The 12,938-nt window shown below is 34.5% G+C and overlaps 1 protein-coding gene across 2 annotated transcripts in view; it reads left to right on the top strand.

Annotated features, from left to right (window-relative positions):
* Positions 1–12,626, top strand: part of LOC148621108 (uroporphyrinogen-III synthase-like) — a 30,638-nt gene extending 18,012 nt beyond the window's left edge. For both annotated transcript variants that reach the window (XM_088575150.1, XM_088575151.1), the window contains exon 9: positions 12,448–12,626. In XM_088575150.1, coding sequence (XP_088431276.1) covers positions 12,448–12,570 — 123 coding nt within the window. In that variant the 3' untranslated portion in view covers positions 12,571–12,626. The remainder of the gene's footprint in view (positions 1–12,447) is intronic.
* The last annotated feature ends 312 nt before the right edge of the window (positions 12,627–12,938 follow it).

Below are 12,938 nucleotides of genomic sequence, written 5' to 3' on the forward strand. Positions count from 1 at the left end.
GAATGGGGTACCCCTGGCGTGTTACATTCTGGGGTTGTCAGGCTATAATACGGAAACCTGTCCGCAAACCATAGTGGTGCACCGTGTTTGGGAAAGATGCCACGTTCCTCGCACGTTAAAAAACCTACTGTGGTATTCTTCCGGAGTAGGAACCATAGGCCTCCGCCACAGGAGGATAAATTGCCCGACCCTACCCACTTCTTCCTATTTCCAGTGGCAATCAAAATTTGTCGACCCCGTTATCCTTGTGTTCCATCCCATTTTTCATTTCATCATCATTTCATGTTCATTTTATCATTCACTTCATGTTCATTGCCTGAATATAGCTGAAATATTGCTGCATGGGCGTTAAATCCCAACAATCAATCAATCAATCAATGTTAATCAAACACAATAAATTAACTTGAAGATATACTCATGTTCGCTTAAAAAGTCCATATTTATTGTCAGCTTTCTCAATACTGCGAATTTTTCAAGTATACGTTCTTTTAATAATTAAAAATGGAAGCAACTTGGAAAGTTGAATACAAATGACTGTTTTTTTTTTCAATCGAGTTCAATAAAAGTGTTTGACTAGTTTTATTCCTTTATTGTCTTGGATACAAGTCTTTTTGGTAATTTTATGAAATCGTGACTGTTTATAAAATTTAGGTTGTTAAGGAGTGTAATCATGGGAACCAAGAGTCTAGCGGAAATTAAAAGAATGTAATCCAGGGACAAAGACCAGACATGGAAAACAGACAAATACAACGAAGAACGTAAAGTAACTAAAATAATACATACAAAGTAACAAAAGTAAATGAGCAACTCGGAAATTGTCAAATTTTCGACTTATGGACTACTTGCATGAACCTGTACTTAAGTACAATGAGGTCATGTCCGTGTAAGAATCAGGCAAGCGGTTTTTTGGACCTTAATGTTCGTTACGGAACTTTGCATTTACTAGTTATCAACTGTCAAATAAAACTTTATTGACACAATTTAAACCGTTTTTCATTTCGAATCTTCACTATAAACCGTAACAGGATTGATTCTGGATACATTAAGTATATTTCAGAAAAAAAGGTCCATGATATCTCTCGTCGTAACTTTATCATACTGTCCGATTCTTCTTACATCGTAGATCATTCTACTAAATGTAACGCGTAAAATCAATAGTGAGTGACGTGTAACATAAACAATTCGTAATAAATCTTAAAACTGTGTTTCTGAAACATGTAAACTTCAATTTTAATCGCCATTCATATGTACTTATGGTTATCTTGTGATGTGGTTTGTAAGACAAGCATAATGATTTTTGAATGCCCCTTAATTTGCAGAATCATTTCTACTAAAGGCATAATTCTGATTATTGACAGTGTACATGCGCATGATTTTTTTAAAGATACATACATTATTTAATGTACGTGTACATGTACATAAGAATTAAAGGCTATTAATGAATTTAGTCGATTCGTATATGCTTAGGATATCATCCTATTTTTAAGTTAGGGTGCATTTGACTTGAGTGTAATTAGAAACCTTGAACCAATCTTGTTCTCTCAATCTTTGCGTTATCCTGCTTTGTTTATTCCGCCAGCTTACCCTTTGAATGAAACAAATGAACACTCCTTTTGTATTAAACATTACACCGCATATAAAACAATCATGTTTTAGTTGTTTGTGGTCAAATTCAGAAAATGTGAAAGCTTAAAAAGTCATTTAGGCCAGAATGATACCGTTAATCATTTTGATAAAACCATCCTCGGATTAGTGCTGTATTTTAACTTAACGTAACTTAATGCGCACTTCTATTGATGCTTGTTAACAGTGCCATTAGGCTGATCTTATAGACTGAACGAGACGATTTATTACCTTTCTGCTGGTTCGATCATAATTGGTCAGACAGTCACTGCCCTTGGATTGTTAGCTGTTTATCCAATAACGAGGCCAATCATGATCAAAAATGGCAGAACTTATCAAATGAAACAAGACATGGAAAAATCAAGTTACGTTTTGGGAACTCGTCAATCTGTCTTCAGATCGTGCAAATGTTATGCAACTTTCTCATTGTTTAAATTATGTTGTGTTAATACCAGAAAGTTAGCTTTCTGTATCTGATAATGACACAAGTATTTATTAGCCAATAAAATTTGCCTATTTTCCACCTATCAATTTCGTTTTTTTTTACACTTTATCATTTGATATGAAAAGTTCCCTCGTCTGTTTAAGCGCTGTGGAAATCGGTCAGTTTTAAAAGTACAGAAAATAGTTATTTCCATGGTGGTGAACTTTGATTCATTCCTTGTATCAAATGTTATATACTACTATAAATACAGTTTTCGGCTCTTTACATATTTTACCATTTTTTAAAAGTCATGTGATCGCCTTGGTGGTCTCATGGTAGCGTTCTCGTTACGAACGCGGGAGGTCGTGTGGTATATCCCCGACTGAGTCACACTAAAAACTTCAGGAGAATTTTGTTTGTTTGTTGGGGTTTAACGTTCGAGCAGCAATATTTCAGCTATATTCAGACGATGAACATGAAATTGATGATAAAATGAACATGAAATGATGATGAAATGAAAAAGGGATGGGACACAAGGACAATGGGGTCGACAAATTTTGATTGCCACTGGAAATAGGGAGAGGTGGGTAGGGTCGGGCAATTTAGCCTCCTGTGGCGGAGCTCTATAGTTCTTACTCCGGGAGAATACCACAGTAGGGTTTTTTAACGTGCGAGGAACGTAGCATCTTTCCCAACACGGTGCACCACAATGCTTTGCGGTCAGGTTTTCCGTATTATAGCTTGACAACCCCATCATGTAACACGCCAGGGGTACCCCATTCCACCACTTGGGTCACACAACCCAGTTGCTATGTGGGCAGAGCGCCCTAACCCCCGGCTAGGGTTCTGAGCACTATTTAGTCGCCCTTTACGACAAATTTAGCGCTGCTGCAGGACTTTTCTTTTAACACCCGGACCTGCACGGGGCACTTGAGGAGGAAGACCTGGGGTAAGGTACATAACTCTTGAAATCAGTGATAGGTTTGCATCATATTAAATTTCATCAAAGCCTATCAAGCTTTCATTTGAAATAGAATGAAATCAATCCAAGTTACTTTGATGCTTAGAAGAGATTGATGTAACATGCTTTACACAAACGTTCTTATGATTTGTTAGAGTTATGTCCCTTACCCTAGGTCGATTTCCTTAAATTGGTAGTCACTGCTTCTTCACCAAACCCATAGTAGAATGGTGATTGGTTGGATCGAAGTCAGAATTATGTCTCCAATTGGAGTGGCAGTTAACTGCGGGCTGTTATTTCTGTGGGCTATCACAATAAAGATCCGTCCAAGCGTGTCAGACTAGCGCAAAGCAGCGTTTGTTCGATTGTTCAGACATTTTGTTCCTGAAGTGCATGTATATGCCTTAGGATTTTAAACCACAACAAATCATTGAATTAATCGGTTAAGTCCTGTAAAGTTATTTTTTTAAGTTTACATAAGTCGTTTTGTCTTTTGACAACTATCTGTCTGTTCGACCATGCATCGTATACAGTGCGTAATAAAAACATGTTTTATGGACGTTTTGTTTCAATGATTATCTGGGTTAAAAACAGATTTTGGGAGAGGACGTTTATAAGTTGAAATAACTTTTGTCCAATCCCTTTGCTCTTTATGCAATAAAATATGTTCAGTTCAAAGACGGATTAAGCAGGGGAAGGGTTTCAAGTACTTCCGCGAAGCTATTTACTTATGATTTTCGATGGCACAGTAACACAGTACAATTATTATCTAAGTAGAATTCAAATTTGAAATTAATTATTATCTTGAATTCTGTCACGATTTTTTTAACCGATAATGATTATTATTTCAACTGCAACGAGAAACAAGTCTGTACATTTACGCTGGGAATTGGCAATTGTTAAGTCATTGGAAAATTCATTTTATTTTTTTCAGTTTTCAAAAATTTGTTCCCCAAGAGGAACTTTTCGGTGTCATAGTTGTTTTTATTTTCTATTTCACCGTAATCTGATCAAGGGAACTATTTTTTCCCAGATCTTTAGGCAATCCCCTCCACATACCTAATTACCATTTCCAGATTCACTGCGTACACCATATCACTCCGCTAGTTTTCAGCCTCAGCTTCAACAGACGAGTTAATTTTCATACGACATGAACACCTGTGAATAGCTTTTCGATGTACTGCATTAGTTTGAATAAAAAGGTTGGATTCAGTACTGAGATTGGCAGACTATTGTAAAATCTTTGAAATAGCAAATATTCCTCTGTACAGGAGAAGATTTTGTAGGAGCTAACCTCATGGTACTTTGTTATCAGATAATATAACTTAAGAAATATAAGTATAATTTTCCAATAAATAGATGGTGTGTTAGATCCACATAACTCAATTTGACAATATCATAGGCATGTTTGGCTTTATTCATGTATTTTAATAAAACATCATCTAAGATTTGACATCTCATTTTCGGTAGAAACTAATAGCTTGTATCTAAACGAGATATAAGAAAATGTCTAGACTCATTTGCAACGATTGCTCGACTTTTTATGGTTGTAAATATGATTTTAAATGACAATATTTACAAATTTGCTTTTATCTCGTCTGCAACTTAGTCTCCAGATGCTGCTTAGAGTTCTGTTTTCAAATTAAGTCGTCTGTCTTCTATTCAACGAGGTCTCTGCAATCCTTTAGAAGTGGATACTCTAAGTCTACTGACTCATTTCATTGCGTATATACTCACAGACTCCTGTTTTCATAAACTTTGCCCAATTAAATTTGTATTGGAAGTTAAAAGAAAAGATATGAGTTAAGCAGCAAATGAAGTTATATGTGCAAAGACAACTTGAAAAGGGTAGCATCAACAAACAAAATAAAATAGAAAACAGTCATGACCATTTCTTCCGACTTCGGAATATATACGACAATACTGACAGTATTATACAATTATGCAAGAGTGATGTAATGTTTAAATCAAACCATTTGTGTCTGTTCTGAAATCCTCAAAATAAAGAAAAACACATGCGCTTGTTTGTTGTGGTGGTGTCTTTTTCAACTACTTGCGTTTTCGAGCGTGTTTGAGTACTTTGAACCTGATTGCTACGGTATCTTCTGAATCGTCAGAACATTTATATTCTCTTGTTAGACAGAGTTTCTGAAACTGCCAGCCTTTGAGATAATTCTGTCAGTGGAATCCTTAAACTGTCAGTATCAAAGCTACTTGTGTTGGAATAGACCTTCCACTGTCAGTTACAGAGACGCTTGTGTCAGTATCATATTTTATTAGCATAAATCTCTATTTGTCAGTCACAGAGACACTTGTGTCAGTATATCATATTTTAATAGCATAAATCTCCATAAACATATTTTATTTATAAATAAACATATGTACAAAATAGATCAAACAAAGTTTGACAAACATGATTCGGAAACAAGCACTAAGCTTTTATAAATCCGTCTCCTTATCAATACTGACAATTTATACATTTAAACATACAACATCTCCATTTGTCAGTCAAAGAGACACTTGTGACGGTATCAGAATTATTTGTATTGGTATAGACCTTTCACTCCCAGTTACAGAGACACTTGTGTAAACGGAGCCCGACAGTGTCAGTACTTTAATTTCTGTACTTTTGTCGGCGTTGGAGACTTGTTACTGTCAATTTTAAAGATATTTGTGTTGGCAGAGACCTGTTACTGTCAATTTTTTATAGATACTTGTGTCGACGAAGATCCGTCACTGTCAATTTTAGATATATTTATGTCAGCGGAGACGCGACACTGTCAATTTTAGAAATACTTGGATCAGCGGAGACATGTAACTGTCGGTATTAGAGATACTTGTGTCAGCAGAGATCTTTAACTGTCAGTTTTAGAGATACATATTTCAGCGGTGACGCTTCGCTGTCAATTTTAGAGATACTAATGTCGGCGGAGACCTGTAACTGTCGGTATTAGAGATACTTGGGTCGGCGGAGACCTGTAACTTTTGATATTATAGATACTTGTGTCATAAGGGACATGACACTGTCAGTATTATATACTAGCGTCTACAAAGACCCTACAATTTATTTCTTTTAAGTATGAGACATCAGACACTGACTGTTAGTAATTGAATCTTGCTATTTGGACCTAATGGTATTGCGTGTTTCTTCATCATAAATATAAACTGGTAATTTGTTGATCTTTGGCATTATGCATCTCAATTTTCCTATGTTTACTCTGCTTGTATGCACTATTCTGCCAGCAAGTGCAATGAACAAATCTACCTCTGATAAACTATCGCTGTACGTTTATTGACTAACCATATAGCTTGATGAAGTTATTGTATAAAGCAATTTTCTATGATTGATAATGCTTTTATGTTGTATCAGTTGTTTGTTTACTTTCCAACATTAAACGAATTTTCATGTGAAAAACGTAGTATAGTAGTGCCCTTGACCAAATTTTCTTGCTATAATTATTTATGATAAACCAGACGATTGAATATCGGGTAAATCAGTCCAACAACAAAAAAAATATTTGTCGTAAAGCCAGAACAGCGTGATTTGTACGACTGATCCTTTTGATATTGTTAAACCTGTTTAAAAAAACTTGGCCCGTATACATGATTTGATATATCAATTTAGTTTTGTATAATATAATGATGTACTTGTTTCTTGCTGTGCGTGTTTCTCTTGAGGTTAAGCTCAATTCTTACACATGTATAGTTTCAGTTTTTTTTTGTTTGGTTTGGTTCCTTCTACCATTATTATTATTATCATTAATCTATTTTGTACATTTGATTTCACTAGACGGTTTGCAGTTTTCATGTAGATTTTTGTATGATTTTATCTTTTTCTTGCTTTGATGTTTGCTTATTTTTTACTTGGCTCTGTATTTTGTATTTCCTTAATATTCTTACTTATTTATTATAATTCGTATGTTCTTTTTTCTTAATTGGTTTCTATCAATTTTTACTGGTTCTTACTATGTTATATTGATCTACACTTAGAAATCGATGGTTAAGAAAAACTATTGACCAAACTTTACGACAAACATGATGACTTTTCATTCAAAATTGTCAACTTTCCTTTCATCTGTGGCAACATCCCTTCAACACCTGCGTATGGAGTGTTCATATCACAACTCATACGTTATGCCAGAGCTTGCGGAGACTACACGGACTTTTTGTATCGCGCTAGAATTCTAACAAATAGGCTTCTGGAGCAGGGTTATGTTGCTACAAGATTGAAGTCATCACTACTAAAGTTTTATGGTCGTCATCATGAACTCTAGGATCGTTACGGTGTATCCATCTGCGCCATGAAGACTGATTCTTTCAACGTGTCATAGATTTCCTTTCCTGTTTCGTCTACCCCGGACCTGACTTTTTATGAGCAACTCGGCGGGTGTTTCTAGAAAAGCAGAGGACGCTTACCCTACCGGTGCACCTGGTTCATGTTCCCAATTTTTAGTGGAGTCCGAGTTGCTCATTTACTTTTGTTACTTTGTATGTATGATTTTAGTTACTTTATGTTCTTTGTTGTGTATGTCTGGTTTCCATGTCTGGTCTTTGTCCCTGGATTACATTCTTTTGATTATTCCTATAACCTTGGTTCCATTGATTACTCTTTGCAAAGTACGATTTTTTTTCTGCTTAAAAGAAACGATTTTGTTTTTTTTTTAATGTTTCTTTTATTATAGTTTTTAGTATTAGTATACACACATTCAACTCGCTTACACTCGTACTCCATAACAACTATGTGCATAAACTATCTGCACTGGTAGGGTAAATGATTTTTTTCTTGTCTTTTTCTCTATAAGCATAGACGTAGTGAAGCGGTAGGGTAAACGCTAAAAAGAATATTGTATGCATGACGATAGAAATTAAGCTGTCCTTGAGACGGACTTGCATATTGACCGACAAGTTCAGGGTAGCTAAGTGAAAAAATACCTAAGAGTTCATTGCTAGCCTTGGGTTATTTGTTTTGAATTTGAAGACTTGATTGCACTGTATTTTCAATGTTTACGTTGTGATGAACAAATTGGCAGTGAAGTTGTATTGGTTTCACTTTTTCTGGCTGGGCGGGTGCAGTTCAGACGTCCAAATTGAAATGCAATACGAAATTGTAACAGACAAGGTTCGTTTGGGAAAAAAAAGTTCTCTACAAGAAAATGAGTGATAATGTGTTAATATTCATGTTGTCATGGATTAGCTGAGTATTCCATTTCTCACAGCTAGCATCAATTGACGAGTTAAAACAGTATACAGGCAGGGTTACGTGAAACGCACTTGTATATGAATCCAAGCCAATATAAAAAAAAAGTTGTTTTAATCAGTTTTTGTACCGTTTGATTCCTGTAGTAGATTATTGTTCGTTATGAAAGAATGCACGTTTTTGTTATCTTAGATTAACAAGAACTGATTATCATTTTAAAAGGTGGATTTGTTTAATTGTAAAGTGCAGTTGCACTCGGTTTTGGAAATGAAAACCTTCTTCCCGTGGTGCCGATATATGCCAAGAAAAATGACATGACTATATGCGAAGAACCGAGCAAATTAGATAAAATCTTAAATATGCCTGCCAAAAAAAAAAACACACCGATCTGTCATTATTTCACTCAAAGAAGTTAAACCACTTCATAGTCTCCTCATCGCTGGGTATGTTTGGAAAAATTTTTTAAGGTTGTTAGAAATTTGATTTTCAACAAAGTTATATGCTCTTGAAGTTTTTATTGCATTATGAATTTCAGTGAAACAATAATAACCCATTTTTACCCAAATGACACTGAAAGTCTTTTCTTTATTTCTAGAGTCTGATATTCTGATGGTACAAATAGTCAAATTAAATTGTCAAGTCCATGGATATTTCACATTATGTTTCATCCGCTACCTGAATCTTACATAGACTTGTCTACTTAATTACAGGTTCACCAAAAGCATCATGCTAGAAAAAGAAATAGTTGTGAAGATGATTTTTTTGTAAATGTTCTAAACCACTTAAAAACTTACAGAAAGTCACAATATCGGTAATAATTTTATATATGTAATAAGATTGTTATCGAAGGTCTGGAAAATAATTAAGTGTCAGTCTCTGTAAGAATCAGGCAGTGGGTGAAACATGGTATGAAAAAAAAACATTATTTTGATAGCGTAATTTGACTGTTTGCACCATCAAAATCAAGAAAAAAAGATGATATTTTCCATATTATGTTGGTGCATTGTTATAATTTCATTGAAATGCACCGAAAATGGACATTTCAAGCGCATATTGCTCTGTCAAAAACCTCACTTTTCTAACATTCTGTTGAAAAATTTCCGAGCAAAGCCAGTGATACAGAAATCAAAAAATGGTCTTTTCAAATAGAGAAAGTAACCTTGAGTGATATTACATTGTCAGATCGGTGGAGTGTTGACATGCATGTTTCTGATTTTTTCCAATTTTGCCTGATTCTTACAAACACTTACACTTAAATATCGGGGGAAATACTGAAGCGTCAGCAGTGGGAAATTTTAAATACGTCAAAATATAAAAAAGAAAGACCTAAACGTGAAGACGGGAAACAAAGACGATCTACTTACATGATGTAGCGAACCGAATAAAGATAATACATAAAAACACATTTAAACGAAAGCAAGACGTCACACAAAACAAACTAATTCAATAGCAATTTGAACTCCTACAAACACAACCTTAGTGACGTCAGATTACCCAGAGGGGTAGCATGTCATGCTCCGCTAGCGGAACATGTGATATTGCAGGTGGGTATAATCAAGTAATAGTCTAATAATTATAATACAGCTTACCGACACGAGTCACAAAGGGGGTTCGGTCATTACAATTCACACCAGGGATGATGTTAAGGTTTAAATAGTTTAGTTAAACCATTTTTCTGTTAAGATCACTTTGTGATCAGCAATATTTTGTCGTTTATCCAATTTCTAAAATGATGGATTACTGGACATACTGGGTGCATTAACAAATATATTTAAAACCGGTGAAAATATGGACTCTCTCTCTCTCTCTCTCTCTCTCTCTCTCTCTCTCTCTCTCTCTCTCTCTCTCTCTCTCTCTCTCTCTTAGGCGAACTATTACTTACATGTATTTACATTTTTTTATTTTCATAACTATAAATTTATAAGTTGCTTTATGGAAAAAGGAAAAATGGTAACCAGTGTTAAAGTGAATTACTCACTATCATTTTGTTTTTGCTGGATATTTTTCATGGCTCTTCAATTTGTAGGGATGACATCATTCTATCCTATATTTCATACGAATATGAATATTGAAGTTACGGATATAATAAAATGAACCTGTGGTTAGTACTTCTCCATCTAAGAATCAGGCAAAATGTGTTTAAAGTGTGGCACATGGAGAAAAAAAATACACAGAAATTTTATTGCATTATCCAAGTATTTATACATCATAACCTGAAGAAATTACCGTCAAAGTGTTTGTAAAGTTTGCTTTTTTAAGATATTGATAGGTCAAATTTACTTGAAATGCACTATGGAATAATGGCGGGAAAATTTTCCCGAACTTTTTCCTTATATAAGCAGTCAAAAATATTTACGTCACCAATGCTTCGGGATAAGTTTGAATAGCTTTATAATTGTTTTTCTAGATGTATTTGAATATGTAAGCGACAACAAAGACCAAATTGAGAAAAATGATGTGTCACTCATTGCCTGATTCTTACATAGAATGGTACTTAAAGTGAATACTAGTGTAACATTTTGTTTGTGTTTGGTGGATATTTTTCGTAGTACTTGAATTTGTAAACATGACTAGAATTTATGCTATGTAGTTTTACAAGAATATGAATGTCGAAGTTTATATTATGGAAAAAAGTTTCGATTCTTGGAAATACATTTCGCAAAACTTCTGTTTGCATTCTCGCTATTACAGAGCTCCTGGATCCCACGGACACAAGTGGGCCCTGTCATTGAAAGAATGTTTAATTTATTGGGTTGGATATAGTCTATGCTATTACTGATTTTATTTGCTCCATCCAGTGAAGAATAAGAGATTCGTGGAAATAGCCTAATTCTCAATGTCAATTTACTTATACATCTTGTTAAGAACGGTTTTGGTTTCTCTAGGGACTCAGAGATCAATCAGATGTACATACCGTGATTGTCTTTAACACACATTAATTGTCCATGCCTAAGGTATAACAGAGTAGACGAGTAAGTGCTACTCATTCACTATGAGGTCAGACTTTGCGTACACTCTAGGTTTTTTATCGTGATTATGGCTATGTCACCGATTTCTGTTTTTACAAACCCATGTTCACAATTAAATAAGCGTTTGGAGCATTCATATTAACAGATTTTGGAATTCCCCTACTCTAGTTACATGTAGTGTTGTGTAGGAAGTCGAGTCCCTGTTCCTGGGCTTAGCTCGTCTTCTCCAAGCTCTGAACAGCGCCGGACGTCGGAAACTTGAACCTATAGAGAGAGCGGACATCATTCACTGCGTGGAAGTTGTCAGTTTCCCGATAGACTACTGAAACAGTATTACTCCAAGTCTGTTTTTTTTTTCAGAACTATTATAAAGCATATTAAGGTGTCAGACTATAATATGAGAGTGTATCATTGTTGCAGCAAATGTCTATCGTAATTTTTAGATATTTATGATTTAATGAAAATGACACTTATTACTGTTAATGGCAGATAGATTGTCGTTAACAGGCACTAATGCTGACATTTATTTTCAATTTTTACCTATATTGCACTTCCGAAAACTGTGACGAATTGTCCAGACCTGTTAAATGTAGAATTACGTAAAAAGCACTTGTATATGAATCTTCGCCAATGCCACAAAATTGCTTTAATCAGTGTAGTGTTTGAATGATTCAGAAGTGTGTTGCTTGGTGCAACGGATCTTTTTCATTTCAAGGACAATCAGTCTTAATCTCAAAGCTTTTATGAACTTTAAAATGTCTTGTCAACTGGATACACGTATGAGGAATTGTAAATTTTCCTTTGTTCATGCGTATTCACAAAAATGTACGTCCCTTCTTTAAGCCTAGAATTGCGTGTTAAGTTTTTTTTTCATAATAAAATATATAATCATATTTCAACATTATTGTATAAATTAAGATAATCTTCAAGGTATGAACTATAAGTATAGGTCTGGTTAAAATGTTGCTTTCTGATCAAAATGTAGAATTCTGATCGAAATGCTATTATACTACAGTATAAGCTTCAAGTGTGTGTTTGTGATGTATTATTTATGTATAAAATACATGTGTTATGAAGACAGCAGAGCATTGGTATCATACAAATTTTGTTTGTGTTTTTTTTTTGTGTGCATTTTATGTGGTCATTGTTTTGTTTTTGTTTTTTATTATTAAAATAGCACTGAATTCGTTCGGTTGGTCTTCTTGTTCAGCGTTTTCAAAACCATCAACATGCTAAACAAATATAATACATATATATTTTTTTTAATTTACAGATAGTAGCAATAGGCCCTTCAACTAAGACAGAGATGGAAAAATATGGAATGAAAGTCTTCGGAATTGCTGCCAAACCGGATCCCCAGTCTTTGTTGGATGTTTTGAAAAACAGAAGTTGTTGATTTTATAATATTTATATTTCATATAGACGTTTTATCAAAGATAAATTTTACATGTGTTTGTATAATTTCCTGTGCAATTTGAGCACTAGCCCTGCCACCTTAATTCAGAGTGTTGGTCGGTGTGTCCCGCCCCAAAATAAGTTTTTTTATTATTATTATTATTATTGAAAGCTGTTTTCAGTGAAGGTTGTTTCAAATTCATCATGGTGTTTTATTCACATGGACATTATAAAATATCTTTGAAATGGCCTTAAATTTGATTTGATATTTTATCTTACGTGCTTTTTGGTATTCCAGGCATTGGTTTGTCCCAAGAATTTCATTTTTTTGTTCCTTCGATATAGCTGTTGCTTTTTAAATATTGGCAA

This window comes from Perna viridis, chromosome 3 (genome assembly GCF_037379345.1).
Source record: "Perna viridis isolate PV_CMFRI_1.1 ecotype Kerala chromosome 3, ASM3737934v1, whole genome shotgun sequence".
Lineage (NCBI taxonomy): Eukaryota > Metazoa > Mollusca > Bivalvia > Mytilida > Mytilidae > Perna > Perna viridis.